Consider the following 15,807-nt stretch of genomic DNA (forward strand, 5'->3'; position numbering starts at 1 on the left):
AACCATTTATAGTCAAGTATGCAGGTCAGGAATCTAAATTAAAGCACCTGTGACAGATGACTAAGGCAGGAAGGTCAAACTTGCGGCCCACAGGCCAGATGCATCATGCGCTGGTCATGCCCATCTCCGTTTTAGCAAAGGGAGAGTCACAATACATCACGTGATGACAACATGACGCTGCAAGTTTGACACCCCAGGTCTAAGGGTTGAATCATGTCTTGGGTAACATTTCCCACTCTTAAAATTGCATTTAAATTCAAAAAAATGGATTTAATTTCTAGTCATCTGATCATTCTTGCTGTGCTTCTCTGAACCTTTTCAATTTCTCAAGTTTTTTCTTAAAATGCACTGCCAGAACTGGACATAGTAGTCAAGATGAGATCTGGCCAATGCAAAATAAAGTGAGATTTCTCTACGTGCTTCAAAAATTATATTTCTTTTGATGCTGATTAGATCTAAATTTGCCTTTTTTGTTCACAAAGATTTTTGGCAATTATCAAAGTAGTTTAAGGTGTATTCAGATTTTCTCACAGGTGTCACATGGTGGGAGAAGCAAGTTATGAAATATTTCTTGATATAATCCTTGTGACCTACACTCTTGAGGGTGATTCCAAGATGCTAGTGTAAGAGAATATGAATCTTGAAGCGACACATCTTTTGAGAACTCTACCATATTTCAACACAAATGTTATTTTACACAAATACAGTTGATAACTAAAATTGTTTTTAGTTTAATTTCAAAGAAAACAAAATTTCACATTTTGCAAAACTTCAAAATAAAGGATTTTATCAGAAAAATAAACCTATTACCCTGTTTCTCCAACAACCCACCCCCCCCCAAGAAAAACCCCCAGCCTTTATAAAAAAAAAAAAAAAAAACCCCCCCCCCCCCCAAAAAAAAAAAAAAAAAAAAAAAAAAAAAAAAAAAAAAAAAAAAAACCAACCTCAACCCAAACCCCACCCCACACACCCCCCCCCCCCCCCCCCCCCCCCCCCCCCCCCCCCCCCCCCCCCCCCCCCCCCCCCCCCCCCCCCCCCCCCCCCCCCCCCACAAAAAACCACCCCCCCAAACCTAGATTGCATGTTACTATATATTTTCATTGTTTTTTTAAAAATAAAGATGGACATTGAAGACAGCCATGTATTTCATAGATACAACATGTGCAATAAAATTAAAATACTTAGAGATGCACACATTCAATATGTTATTTTTGCGAAGTACTGATAAATAATATAGTCCTGTTGACAAATTCTATAAAAAACTCAAACTATGTTTCCTTCTATCTTTTTTCTTAAAACCAACTTGATATTCTCAAATTTGGTTAGCTAAAATGTGTAAGCAATAATTCCTGGCGAACTCTGTCAGCTTCAGAGTCAAGAGATTCCATGTGCTCAAATTCTTCCTCTGGGTGTTCCACTTGTTCCAAATATGAGGAAGACCATATATCCATCCCATGCTCCAGAGAGATATTATGAAGGACGCAGCAAGCGAGGATGATGTTACCTGCTTTTTCTGGAGAATACTGTAATGTCCCTTTTGATCCATCCAAACAACGGAACCGAGCCTGGAGTGTTCTGAATGTTCGTTCAATAATATTATGAGTTGCTGAATGTGCCATATTATATCTGTATTCTGCAGGTGTTTCAGGAATATGCAGAGGAGTCATTAGCCAGGTATGAAGAAAGAAAGAACTATCACCTGTAAAATCAAGAAAAAAATGAGATTCCTAGTAAAGGGCTAAAGATTCTAGTTTTATTTTCAGCAACCAATATTTGAATCTGAAATCCTAGCAAAGGGAACAAAATATACAAGTTAAGCTATACTTATATTTACAAAGGGCATTTTATGATGCAACTATGTTTGGATTACTTTACATGTCAATAAATCAATCAGAACTTTATTCAAACAGATTTAGAGAACTAGTAATCAGCACGAACCTACCAAGTAGCCAGCCATCTTTCTGCATACCAGCTTCAAATTGGTTTCTTAGAGCTGACTGCTGAAGCACAGTGCAGTCCTGCAGACTTCCTGGCCAATGTGTTTCCGCACTTAGCAGCTTTCCCCTGGCATTACACACCATCAGGCAGTTTAAAGAATGAAGGCCCTTTCGATTCACATACGATAAATCCTCAGCATTGGGTGCCTTTATTGCTACATGATTGCAATCCACCAATCCTAGTACACCTGGCATACCTGCCAGCTCATAAAAGTCATCTTTCATATGTTGTATTGACACTTCATCCTCTGGGAAATGAATAAACTGAGAGGCTCTTTCCACCAAGGCATCAGTAACATTGGCAACACAGCGACTCATAGATGCTTGGCTAATGCCAATAGCATCTCCCATGCGTGTCTGAAATGAGCCAGAAGTATAAAAACCTAATGCAGCGAGAATCTGTGTCTCTGGGCTGATAGCCCTGGATCGTTGAGTAGGACGAGAAAGATTGGCACCTAGAAGATCCACCAAATGATAAATGAACTGACGTGGAAATCCATACATAGATACAAGATATTCATCAGTAACATCCTCCAGCTTGAAGCGATCCAGTGTCCTATGTCCACGTCCATATAGCAAGAGGTCACAATCAATAACTGCTATGGGAATAGCCATAATAGATTTATCTTCCTTCTCTGTATTGACCTTCATTAGAAAAGAATGCAGTCAAAAGAAAGCAAAAAAGAAAATACAGCATATTGCACAATTTTCCTTCTCTTCTTCCTACTTTAGTTCAACATAAATCACATTGACTTAAATAGCACAATTTTTGAATAGGACAGGAAATTCATTTATAAATAGGAACTCTCATTTTATTTGATATTATTGCTGTAAAACCAAAGTACTGTATAATATTCTGTGAATGCAAGCAAAAGATACAGTATGTAATAAAGATTTCCTACAGAATTATGTGCAAATAAATTTTACTGGAAAAGAAGGAAATGAGGTCTCCATGAGATTTTGCTCTTGACCTTCAGTTAATGATGAATTGTAGCAATCTCTCTGGCAAAATTTAAATGACTTTTTTCAGTTAAAATTTTACAGGGCTAGGGAATATTTTAGCATGAAAGAATATACAATTACTATTGACCCAATGTCACACATAAAACTCAAAGTGAATATATTCCATAAGAAATTGGTAATATGTTTACATTCTCAAAATCAGTCAAACAAGTTTAGGAAAACGTTTCCTAAACATTAATCTGTTTTCTCCAGTTTTGTGCCAGTTATATACCATATAACTTGTGATCATTTACACAATTTTCCTCATTAAATATAACTATCTTATTAATTTCCAGATCTATACAATCGAACATTTAATGCCAATTATATGTGTTTTCATCTAACAGGTCATCATCTACAGGCAAAAATACATGGATATTCATATCCCTAACTAAATATGTCTTTAACCTTAGAAGTATTATTTCTGGTGCTTAGCTCAATTTTTGAACTTTATCTCCAATTTGTTGCTTCCAGGTACAATGATATATGTCAAACAAAATAAGAGAGGTCAAGCCTTATGGTTGGAAATTATTGTTTAGCCACTATTTTAATATACTTAACCTATTAAAGTATAATTAATATAATTGGAAAGTGTGTGTGTGTATGTATGTGTACATGTATATGTATATGTATATATGTAGGTCTAAGTATGTTCTGGTCTTTTCCTGTGTAAGATTAAGAGTATCTTGGCGACGTTTCGGCGAGGTCCCACTCGCCATCCTCAGGCTGGTGCTTTCGGCTTCGTGCCAGTGCAAGCAGTGTGTGATCGGAGCTGCCGTCTCTCTATAAATACTGGTGGTGGGGGCTGGTGTGCTGGACTGGTTGGCTGTGCTGCTGCCTCTTGATTGGTTGATAGAGTTGATGTTGGTATAATGGGCTGTGTGATGGCCTTGTGAGTTTTGTTGTGGAGATATCCTGGATCTTGTGCTGTAATCTCCTGGGTCGTTTGTTTTGTAGTGATCTTTTTTCCATTAGCCACTCGTGTTTTAACAGCTTGGGTAATGGGCTGTGTGATGGGCTTGCGAGTTCTGTTGTTGTGGTATCCAGGCATGATATTCCCCTCTGAAAAAAAAATCGGGGCCGGCCAAAAGAGACCCCGTGCCGCGAGCCAAGAAATTGCACACACAACACCAACGCTACACACCCCCTTTCCAGCTGGTCACATGTGGATCAGCTCCAGAGCTGGGGGTGGGGCCAAGGCCGCCGCCCGGGAGCGCCGCTGCTTTCCTCGCCAGGGCCAGGCGGTGGCATGTTGCACGGAGAGACGGATGGTCCGTGGCTGCCCAGCTCCCTTTTCCTGCCGCTCAGCAGCCTCCGCTCGCACCGCCCAGGCTCCGCTCAGGTGTCCGGCTGGGGCTGTCAGGAGTTGCTACCGCCGGCGCGGCTCCACGCGGCTCCAGTCCCGCGTTGCCTCGGGAAGGGAAAGGCAAAACCAGGAGCTGCTGCGCCTGAGCCTCTGGTGCCGCTGCTGCTGTTGCAAAGTGCCGCCGCGGCTCTTCCTTTTTGCCTTTCCCTTCCCGAGGCAATGCGGGACTGGAGCCGCGGCGGCGGTAGCAACTCCTGACTCAGGGGGAGGGGAGGGGAAGGAGGAAAAGAAGGTGGAAAGGGGGGATGGGCGATCCCCCCAAAAATCGGAATTATGATTTTAATCGGAAGAATATCATGTCTGGTGGTATCCTGGGTCCTGTGTTGTAATCTCCTGGGTCATTTGTGTTTTGATCTCTTTTCCATTAGCCTCCTGTGTAGTAACGGCTTGGGTAATGGGTTGTGTGATGACCTTGTGATATTTATTGCTGTGGTATCCTTGGTCTTGTGCTGTGATATCCTGGATCATTTGCTGTGTTGCAACTTCTTGAGTTCTTGTGGTGTAATTTCCTGAGTTTTCTGATGTGATGTCCTGAGCGGGTGGCTGTGACGTAGCATTCTGGGTTTTAGTCTGGCGTCGAGTTTGGGGTCTGGGTCTGTGTTCTTGGCGTGTGTCAGCTTGTTTGGTTTTGGGGTCGGGGGTGCGACAGCTGGCACAGCAGCCGTGGTCTGTTTTCTGGATGGTGGTTGTCCTTCGTTTATAGGATGGGCTTGGGCCTGGGTCTGATGAGGGGGATTGGCGGTGGTGTCCCGTGTTGTTTTGGGTCTGGTGTTGGTTTTCGTGGCTGGGACTCGTATGTTGAGTGGGCAGGGGAAACATTTACCTTTATATGCTTAAACAAATTGCATAATCCATTATTGTGAATCCCTGTACTGTTCGATACCAGCACATTTAGAGGGGATTATTTGTGCAGCCAAACACATTTCTCAAGCTACTAATTGTTTGGAAAACAAAGGGACCTTCAATAATTGATCCTGGCAACGCCTATTTTATTAAGGTAGAAACCTTGTTTGTATGACATACTGAGCCACAAATCACACAACCACACTTTGACCTAGCATGTATTGCAGGTTACTTGCTATGGTCCTAAACCAAGGGTCCCCAAATCTTAAGCACATTGACCACTTCATGAAATTTCAGGCTGTTCGTTGACACCCCACCCCCCAATATTATATGAAAATAAATAACACTTCAAGTCTTGAACTAACTAGTACTACAAACAATAACAGATAATCCCATCAACCCTTGAAGGTCAATATTAATCACTTTGAGGAACTCTGTCTTAGATTTAAGATACCAAGAACCAATTTTAATTAAAGAGAACAGGAAGCACTGAAAATGGATGGTAGTAGAGATGCATGAAAGAGACAGAGAATGGGCATTAGACATGCATATATATGATAAAGTGGGGCCTGAGGACAAAGAAGCTGCTGGAGAAGGGCAGAGAAAAAATGGAATTAGCCGATTTCAAAACCACCTACAGCTGACTATGGGCACTTTATATTCCATATTAATGTATTTATGATACAAACTAAGACTTACTTTGAAATGAGCGGCCCAAACAGCAATCAGCTAAGTTGCGTAAGAGAACGCTTTGAAGTACGAAGCATTGCATCAATCGCCCTTAGCCCCTACCTAAGGGCTCTTGTCAGGGTTAAGGAAGGATTTGCTTGGAAGTCATTTAGGAGGACTGAAAGTCGGCGTTAGGGACTGCCTTCTCCAGAATGTCTAAGGCTGTGAAGGTTATGTGATCCAGGAAAAAAAAAAAGTATGTCGTGGGGGAGAAGAAACAGCCTTCCACGTTCACCTCTTTCTCCCCATCCTAGGATTAGCCCGAAGGAGTCAAAAACGTCGATTCCAGGTTTTCTTCCCAGTGCCGGGAAAGCCACAAGGCGGAGTTTTCCACTCTCGCACGACGCACAAGCTGCCGTTTCCCAAACGCAGATTCTTCACAAGTATGATTTTTGGATATTTTTTTTTTTAAAAAAAACACATTTGCACCTGAGCCTTTTTATTCATCAATTTATGAGTGTTGCGGCCTAATTCCCCTGGAGGGAGGCACAAATTAGACTGCGGGAGAAGGGTGGGGGAAAAATAATTTGGACTCCGTGTGAAAAGTGCCGCTCCAATTGCCTCATTTGCCTTAAGCCGATGAAAACAAACAGCAGCAATGGCGGCGGTGACGGGATCCCGGGGGAGGCTGTGGTCGTGAGGCGCCGTCACGGCCCCTCGCAGTATCCAGCGAAGAAACCCGGTTAGGGGGGCGATCAGCCCGCGGTTTTCTTTGCCCACAAGAGTTTCTCGGACGGCTCTTCCCGGAAAAAAGCGCCACTCGGACCGGAGTCTATTCGTAGCTTAGCCGGAGGCATTTGTCTGAACCAAGCCTGGAAAGAGAAGCTGTTGGTGTTGCCACCTCCCCAAGGCCAAATTCTGGTTTTTAGCTCGGGGTTAAACGGCTCCAACCGCGCTCTTCACCTCAAGAGCCGAGCTGAGAATTTAGACTCCTTCTCCTCTTGCGCCTTTCCTGGCTGTACCCAACGAGGAAATTTAGGTAGCGTAGCCAGTCGCCTACCGAGTGGACACGGGGGTTCCTTAGTGCTTTTCCTTCTTAGTTGGACAGAGAAGATCCCATTGCAAAAGACACTGGTTTCTCTGCTCTCTGAAACCGAGAAGGTCCTCAACAGGAAGAAGAAAAAAAAGAGGCATCTTCCATCCTGTATCAAGACGGAGAGGTCGGGAGTAAGAGAAGCCAAATGAATATGGCCAAGCAAAGAGGCTAGGAGAAGCCTCTTGGGTTAATCCCGGGATGAAACCTCGGATTGTCACCTCAGCCTCTCTTGCGCAGGTAACGATTGCCTCCTGCATCTCAAATAGATATAGATCTTCATAGGTTACAGCTCACAAATATACTGCTCTTCCTGAATTGCAATAAAACAAGTAAGGGGCAGAAAATGATGTGTGGAATATTGAACTGCAGAGGAAAAAAAGAGAGAGAATTATGATGTCTACACACTCTAGTCCAGCTTTTGGATTTTGAGAAGGGCTGATGGATGACCATCTCAATGGATGAGTCATACCAGAAAATGGGCAGGGCAGTTTGACCTCTTAATTCTAGCAGACTATCAACCATGGTATGTATCTTCCCGGGCTTTATATTTCTAGTTGGTATTTGGGATGGGCTTGCACATTTCATTCATTCATTCATTAAACCTAATGTCTTTATGTTTGTGTGAGTGAACTTTTAGCCACTGTGACTTTTAAATAAATTGCGGGTTAATATGTGTAAATTCAACTAATGTTGATCAAAGAAAAACATGGCTTACTGTGAAATGTGTGTTCAATCACAGCACTACTGTATATCTGAATCATAAGTCACTGAAAAAAGTGACTTATAATAGTTTTTCACATGACTGTTGCAGCATCCCCTGGTCACATGATAAAAATTCAGGCACTTGGCAATTAACTCATATTTATAAACTTGCAGTGTCCCTGGGTGATAATTTGACCTTCTTCCAAGCAAAGTCAATGGCGAAGCCAGAGTCACTTAACAATCATGTTACTAACTTAACAACTGCAGTTATTTACTTAACAACTGTGGCAAGAAAGATTGTAAAATGGGGCAAAATTCACTTAACAACTATTTCACTGAGCAACATAAATTTTGAACTCAATTGTTGTCGTAAGTTAAAGACTTCTTTGTCTTCTTGTTTCTCGCCCCATATTTAGAGCCTTAAATAGAAGAGAGTTGTCTGAGGGATGACTTCAACTTATATGTACATGCTTTGTACTTAAATTTAGGCTTCTAGGATCTTTCCATCCACGGTAATACTAAAGTAGTTAGTCTGGTATATAATAATATACCTTTTAATTCTTTCTCCTTTCATTTACCTCATTATGCCAAAAATGATTTTAACATACTCCTTCCTTTTCTTGATGGAAACTTGTATGCTGCAGCCACTGGCGTGTAGCATCTTTATTTCCAATAATAGATCTCTGGTGTCATAAAGGCATTGCAGGCAACTATAAAGCATTGGTTTATTTGATGTGTTTTGAAATCATAGGAAAAATGAAAGCTGCAGTTATAGGAACTATCATGAGAGACTTTGTAAGAGGAGTAACCTCAATAGCTTTCCTTTGTATAATGGTGTGCTATGTGCTGTCCAAAACCATTCTAGCAACCTTTATTGAAGGGCAGAGCCTACTATACCCTGCCCTCCTTAATGGAGATCATTTTATAGGATAATGTACTGCAGCAATTTCATATTTGCTGATTAGGTCAAAAACTTCACTTTTCCTTGCTTAATGTAAAATTCAAAACCAGTTTAGCTAATCTCTGATGCCAGTAATTGTCATTTTTTAACAAAAAGATTGAGAGATTGTAATGTGAAATGCCAACAAGGCTGTGTTTGGAAGTTTGGCCCTGCCCTGATCTTAATTAAGGTAATGGATTTTTCTTGCTCTATGAACACTAAATAAGCATACAGTGCTAAGACTGTATTATCATTCATTATAGTTGTTTAAAGTAGCTATTACAAAGATCTGAACAACTTGTTTTTCATGTTTTCAAATTGGAGGGAAAGGAGCTTTTTTAATCCTTGAAACATGAAAACTATTTTGTACCTTGCATACTCTAACCTAGGTATTTAGTGCTATCAAGTCTGGCTCAGCCCTAGTGGCTATATAGACAAACGCTCACCATCTTGACTTGTCTCTGAGCATAGTCCATAGCCATGGATATTTGTGGACTAACCTTTATGTCCTGCTTTTGAAGCACAGCTGCTTTGTACAGCGCAGCAATTGCCGCACAGCAGCTGCTGAACCATCAGGCAGAGGGCAGGATTGCAGGAGGTGAATCAAACCGCGCCTGCGCAAAGTGTGTGTTTGGTGTGTTTGCATGCTCAAAGTGTGTGCATGCGCACAAAGTGCGCCCACCAAGCCACAGTCATCGACCCGGTGGTAAAAATATTTGAAACACACCACTGGTAGGGACATGTTGGAGTGTGTGCCATATTTATTCCAAAGAGCCAGGGTGGCTTGTTAGTAGACTCTAAGGCAGTGGCCCCCAACCTTTTTTGTGCCACGGCCCGGTACCGGCATCACAAAATGATCCGCGGTCCGGTACCGGCATCAGCACGCATGACAAGGCAAGGCGAGCCGAGCGACCGGCCAGCCAGCCGTCCCCCGCTTCTCCCCGCCACCTTCAACTCCTCCTTTGTACCTTTTTTGTGCTTTTTTGATCTCCTCCGCCATCGGGACGGCTCTTCGTTTGAAGCCGCCGCCCCCTTCGATGAAACTAAGGCGCGAGGATTCCTTCAGTACCCAAACGCCGCTTTCCAACCGGAAAAGCTCACCCGGAAGCACTTTCTGTCGAAACAAGATGGCAGCGCCCAGCAAACCGGCGGCCCGGTAGAAAATGATCCACGGACCGGTACCGGTCCGGGGCCCGGTGGTTGGGGGCCCCTGCTCTAAGGTGCTTTTAAAAAGGGGACAATTATTCTTTTTGTGGAATATGCATTGAAATATATCATGTAGAGCAAGGGTCCCCAAACTCAGCAACTTTAAGACTTGTGGACTTCAACTCCCAGAATTCTCCACCCAGCTAGCTGGAGAATTCTGGGAGTTGAAGTCCACAAGTCTTAAAGTTGCTGAGTTTGGAGACCTCTGATATAAAGAGTATATTTCTGGTTTCAGTAATCCTGGTTTGTGGTGTATCTGTGTCCACAGCATTTCTAAGGACTCTCCAATAATATGTTTGATCTATCATCTCATTTTATCCATTTGTCTTCTGATTCTCTCAACTTTTATCAAGCATAGTTGTTGTTTTTTCAGTGTACTATCTGATCACATCATGTGTCCAAAATATATGGGTTTAGGCTTGTTTATCATCCTTCAACATGACAATCTTCCTTTTCATTAAACCTGCATTCTATTGTATTAAGCACACACAATATATAAGGTTATGACATCAACTACTGCTGAGTTCAGTTTCAGGTCTACTCTGAATAAACTTTCATCATGAACAATGATATGTCAGCACTTACTCATTGTCTCACTTCAAATTACCTAGAATTCATTTCACAAATGATTAATCTTATTCACTATGTATCTCTATCAAGTTCGTCGTATTAAATAAAAAGTTACTTGATTTTGCTCTTTACTATCTACTCTTTCAGAATCACTAGATGATTCTGAAAGAGCAGATAGTTAAAACAGTTCAGAATGTAATCTTCACTAAATCTTCTTAATTTCTGTTTATCTAACTGAACAAATTGATTTCACAAATAGTGGCTGACTTAAAATCTACTTGTTGATGTTTAAGACTAGTTTGGCTAAATAATACTATGTAAAAGAACTTCTAAGACTGGAAATGTGAAATCATTTTTTTTTGTCCTATTTCAGACTTTCATATGCAATGGATACTGACCTCAGCTCCCAGGACAGGAAGGACTTGGACAAGTTCATAAAATTTTTTGCTTTGAAGGTGATTATTTGTATGTGCGTTGTGTTTAGACTACAGCATAAGAAAAGCTAAAGTTTTGCACAACAATTCAGTGGCAGCTACACAAAAATGTATAAGTAATTGAATTCTGTAACATTTTTTAAAATTAAGAAATTCGAAAAAATTAAGAATTTCAGAAATATCTTTTCAGTGTTAGAATTTTAGGCTTTAAAATAGGAATACTGAATTTCAGTGGTAAAGTTAACACAACCCTAAAGAGACAGCCCTTTTTCTTCATCAATAAAATAATAAAAATGTGAATTCTACATTAGGGGCTCTTGCATTTGCTCAGAATCTGAAGAACTTCTTCAAAACTTCTGTTCTTTTTAATTCTGTTTTTTATTGTTGTTTTACTCTGTTTTACCCAAAGTCATGCATATGAGATGGGCAGCATATAAATTTATTAAATAAAAAGCTTTTTTGAAGTGTGCACAGCCCTAAATCAAAGAAATTATAGATAAAATGGTTAAGAGATATAGGAAAAGTTATATCATTTCCTCAAATGTTCTGCTGAGGAACTGAGCGATTAATAATGCATGTATATATTTCTGACTTCTGATATCAACGGTTGAATAATTTGGTTTTTGTAACTCCTTTAATTTTTTTTCCCAATATGGTACCATTCAGTAGATGTTCTCTACTTAACATTTTTTAACTATTTGTTTTTTCCCAATGCAGTAAGCCTGTTTTATCTTACAGACTGTACAGGTGATTGTGCAGGCCCGACTTGGAGAAAAAATCTGCACTCGCTCATCCTCCTCACCAACAGGCTCTGACTGGGTAAAAAGTATTTGTTATGTCATTTATAACGTTCATATTAAATGCACGTGGCTTCTACTTTGCTTCTCGTAAAGTAGTTTTATAAATATAGAATGTATCAGACCAATTCACTCCTCCTTGGCAAGTTCTTATTAGATTTTTTGATTGGGTATTTGTGACATACCAGATCTCTAAGGATGGGTAGTGAAAGCAAATGGGATTTGTGTATATCTGTGTGTTTGTATATTATCTGCTTTACAACAGCATGAGGAAATCAACATTTATTAATCTGCAGTGTATGACAGCAAAAGGTGTTTTGCTTTATAGTTGTGAGATTAATCTATTGTGAGCTATGTTTTACTATACATATTTCTACAGTATGGTAGACCATAGGTTTCTAAAATAGATTCCTGAAAATTAAAATCTACGTTCTTAATTTTACAGTTCAACTTGGCAATCAAAGACATACCAGAAGTTACTCATGAAGCAAAAAAAGCTTTGGCAGGACAGCTGCCTGCTGTTGGGCGGTCAATGTGTGTGGAAATCTCCCTTAAAACCTCTGAGGTATAAACTGAACCAACCATTCTTTTTTTTCTTATTCACTTTCATCTCAGATTTTGTTACATGGCTTCAAATCATGTGAAAATTAACATGAGATTAAGAGAGTCATTCAAGTAAACCACTGCTGGCAGCATTATAGTTTTCATTTTTATATAAAAAAGAGAAAGTACTCTGTTTAGTCACTGAAATATTGTTACACGTAGGATCTTCTTTCCAGGAATTCTATTTGAAATTGCCTTAAATGATGAGATAGTGGATAGAACTACCTTGTCTACTACTAAAACACTCATTCTAATAATCTTTTAACTGGGTGAAATGGTACACCATGGGACAACAATTTTTGAACTAAGGTACCCAAAATGGACTAACAGAATGCATTCAAAATCTAGAATCGATTTTCCATGTAATTGAAATTTAGCAAGATTTATAAAACATTTTATCAATCCATTATTTTATGTCCTGCATTTGGTAGTGACAAAACTTGAGCTTCTTTTGTATGGCATTCTTTCAGGTATATGAAGGTATCACTTTCCATAATTTGAAACTATACTAATGTTAAGTCTGCCTAAAGTTTCATTTGTCTCGCTTTCAGCAATACCCACTGACTCATCTGTACTAGGGACTTCTTTTGACAAGTAAAAGCTTTGTCATTATAAAGGCTTGGTTGAAATACTTTTTCCTCCCCCCACTGCAGGGAGATTCCATGGAGCTGGAAATCTGGTGTTTAGAAATGAATGAAAAGTAAGTGACTGTTTAAAGTATTTTCATTTCTATCTTTAGTGGGGAGGAAATCTATCAGAAAGGCTCACACCAATAACAGAGAGGACACTACCTGTCCCTAGGATGCTTGGAAGCCTAAAATGCATAGTGTAAAAGAAAAGGGAAGTGAGAAGAGAAACAATGCAAATAACAAACTCAGTTACCTGTTTTAAAGCTATAACGTTGTTACAAATAACTGGCTTCAATGTGAACAGTTAATATTAGTGAATCACTAGAACCAATGGGCACAGGAGGCTTTTGGTGAAGCGTAAATAACAAAACACTAGTTCCCATTTTTTTTCTTTACATTTTAAAATGTGCATAGAGCTAAGTAGTAATAAAAATGAATTGCATCCAATATGTCCATCATAATTAATTTATGAGTTAACATTTGCACGCTACAAAATAAAAGTATGCAAATATTTCCCAATCTTAGGTTAAAAAAAATAAGCTGTTCCCAACTTGCATGAAATGTTTCCATGCAGTTCCAATCTTGGTGGAGGCATTCTGAATTCAAAAGGGCTTTCTGAATTCAAAAATTGTTCTTTTGAGCTCAGAACGCTTCCAATAAGGTCAGTATACCCAGCTTCAATCTTGAAATGTTTCATGTATAAAATATTTTTCACTTCTGTTAACAGCTGCTTAGATATTTCCTGGTATTTACACATTTTCAAACATTGATAAATTGATAACAGTATCATGTATAATTACCCTAAAACTATGGCCTTCAGTGTTGTACCAAACCTGCTTGCTTGACTTTACATTTCAATTTACATTTCAGTTAAAAAGTGGCAAGGTGGCATATATAGGTCAAGTTGCCAGTCTATAGAAGCATCTTTATTTTCAAGAATGTCTAAAATGCGCTTAGTAAGCTTTCGTAGAATCTAAAAATAATAATGCAGAATAGAGCCTGCTAGTTCTGCAAATGGACAAAGGTAGAAATGGGGTAAAATGCAAGAGGTGCAGGCTGGACATGGTGAAATGAAGCATTGGGATGCTTTGAGTTTCACTAAATCTTTCATGGTATGCATTTTGTGCAGGCATTTTACTAGAGCTCCCACAGCACATTCTAAATTATCCAATTAAAAATATTTTCATATGTCAGGAAGCCAGATAGAAATTTGTTCATTTCACAGTTCCCTTTTCATTAAATACACTTATGTATTGCAAAAAGCTATGCGATTTAGATAAATCTATTATCATCAATGGGCTTTGTTTCATTCTACAATAGTATTTTTATAGGCATAGTAATTAGTTAATATTGCATTCCTGTTCAGGAAATGAGTATAGAATGGAACTTTATTTTAATTGGGATGAGGGGAATGCTTGTCCTAACATAAGTAGAGGTAGTCCTTGCTTAGCGGCTGCCTCATTTAGCGACCATTTGCAGTTATGATAGTAATGGCAAAGTATCTCATAATAAAGTCATAAGAGTTGTGATTTCATTTAGTAACCACTTTGCTTAGTGAACAAGTTGCCAAGTCCAGTTGTCATTACATGAAGACTACCCGTATGTCATTGCAGAAATTACCTTATTTGCATGATGATGTCATTAACCAAATAATGCAAATTACTTCATTTGCATCAATGACATTGGTGTGATGGTATCATCAAATGCAAATGATGTAAATTGCTGTGACAATTTTGTCCGATTGCAAATGAAGTCCATCAAGTTATTCTATAGTATTCATGGATTAATGCATTAATTGTTACTTAAGATATTGTTTCTCTCTGATATTTGAGAAGCAAACATCTTCATTTGAATTAGAATTACCATATTTTTCATACTATGACGCACTTCCCTCCACCCCCACCCCCCAAAAAAAGTGGGTGGAAATGTCTGTGTCTTATAGAGTGCATATTACGGCGGAGGGAGGGGGATCACCACCACAATATTCACTCTATAACAGTGGCCCCCAACCTTTTTTGTGCCACGGCCCGGTACCAGCATCACAAAATGATCCGCGGCCCGGTACCGGCATCAGCACGCATGGCAAGGCGAGCCAAGTGACCGGCCAGCTAGCCGTCCCCCGGTTCTCCCCGCCACCTTCAACTCCTCCTTTGTACCTTTGTTGATGGGCTTCGGGACGGTCACTCGGCTCACCTTGCCTTGGGTGCTGAAAGAATCCTCGCGCCTTAGTTTTGTTCGAAGCCGCCCCCCCCTTCGATGAAACTAAGGCGCGAGGATTCCTTCAGGACCCAAACGCAACTTTCCAACCGGAAAAGCTCACCGGAAGCACTTTCTCATTCAAAACAAGATGGCGGCGCCCAGCAAACCGGCGGCCCAGTAGAAAATGTTCCATGGACCAGTACCGGTCCGGGGCCCAGTGGTTGGGGACCCCTTCTCTATAAGACGCATCACCTCCAGCCGGGGAACGCTGGAGCCTTTGCTGCCGAGCAGCTGATTGGCAGTTGGATCAGCCTCCCAGAATACCGCCAATCAGCTGTTTTAGGCGACAGAATAGGCGGTGATGGAAATAGGTGGTGGCAGCAATCCCTGCTGCCTAGAACAGCTGATTGGCGATATTCTGGGAGGATCCAACCACCAATCAGCTACAGAAAAGCAAAGGCTCCATTGTTTCCCAGCAGCAGCAGCAGCTCAGCTCAGTTGACTGGTGGTAGGCGCAACAGAGCGGAACCCTGACAAGCCACGTGCTGGGGTTGCGATAGGTTTGCTGTTTGCTTCAAGGACGCTAACCAGATGAATACCAGATGGATGCTGGGAGGCAGAGGCAGATTTTTTTTTCTTGTTTTCCTCCCCAAAAGCTAGGTGTGTTTTAAGTTCCAGAGCATCTTATAGTGCAAAAAATACGGTAAATAACAAAATTTGTAGATATACGTATTTATTTGCTTTGAAATCTATA

The 15,807-nt window shown here is 40.4% G+C and overlaps 2 protein-coding genes across 11 annotated transcripts in view; one reads left to right on the forward strand and one right to left on the reverse strand.

The window, feature by feature from the left end:
* Positions 1 to 1,300: 1,300 nt before the first annotated feature.
* On the reverse strand, positions 1,301 to 6,282 carry HARBI1 (harbinger transposase derived 1). Its single transcript, XM_026671249.2, has 3 exons — positions 5,908 to 6,282; positions 1,943 to 2,642; positions 1,301 to 1,699 (listed from the first exon to the last, which is right to left on the reverse strand). The coding sequence occupies exons 2-3, from the start codon at positions 2,610 to 2,612 to the stop codon at positions 1,323 to 1,325; spliced, it is 1,047 nt and encodes a 348-aa protein (XP_026527034.1). The 5' UTR covers positions 2,613 to 2,642; positions 5,908 to 6,282; the 3' UTR covers positions 1,301 to 1,322.
* Positions 6,283 to 6,505: 223 nt separating this feature from the next.
* ATG13 (autophagy related 13) overlaps positions 6,506 to 15,807 on the forward strand; it is a 30,142-nt gene continuing 20,840 nt past the window's right edge. For 6 of the 10 annotated variants that reach the window (XM_026671248.2, XM_087951321.1, XM_026671244.2 and 3 more), the window contains exons 1-5: positions 6,506 to 7,210; positions 10,765 to 10,846; positions 11,564 to 11,644; positions 12,068 to 12,187; positions 12,879 to 12,925. In XM_026671248.2, coding sequence (XP_026527033.2) covers positions 10,778 to 10,846; positions 11,564 to 11,644; positions 12,068 to 12,187; positions 12,879 to 12,925 — 317 coding nt within the window. In that variant the 5' untranslated portion in view covers positions 6,506 to 7,210; positions 10,765 to 10,777. Of the gene's footprint in view, positions 7,497 to 10,764; positions 10,847 to 11,563; positions 11,645 to 12,067; positions 12,188 to 12,878; positions 12,926 to 15,807 lie in introns of all 10 variants that reach the window. The other 4 variants (XM_087951320.1, XM_026671246.2, XM_087951324.1 and 1 more) reach the window with 1 other exon arrangement.

This window comes from Notechis scutatus, chromosome 1, assembly GCF_049901735.1.
Source record: "Notechis scutatus isolate UNSWTSFEM ecotype Mainland chromosome 1, rNotScu1.2, whole genome shotgun sequence".
NCBI classification, from domain to species: Eukaryota; Metazoa; Chordata; class Lepidosauria; order Squamata; family Elapidae; genus Notechis; species Notechis scutatus.

Excerpts from the sequence above, each read along its gene's own strand:
- HARBI1 (XM_026671249.2), bottom strand. The coding sequence starts at position 2,612 with ATGGCTATTCCCATAGCAGTTATTGATTGTGACCTCTTGCTATATGGA. Across the intron at positions 1,700-1,942 it reads GAAAGATGGCTGGCTACTTG|GTGATAGTTCTTTCTTTCTT; the intron begins GTAGGTTCGTGC and ends TTGATTTTACAG.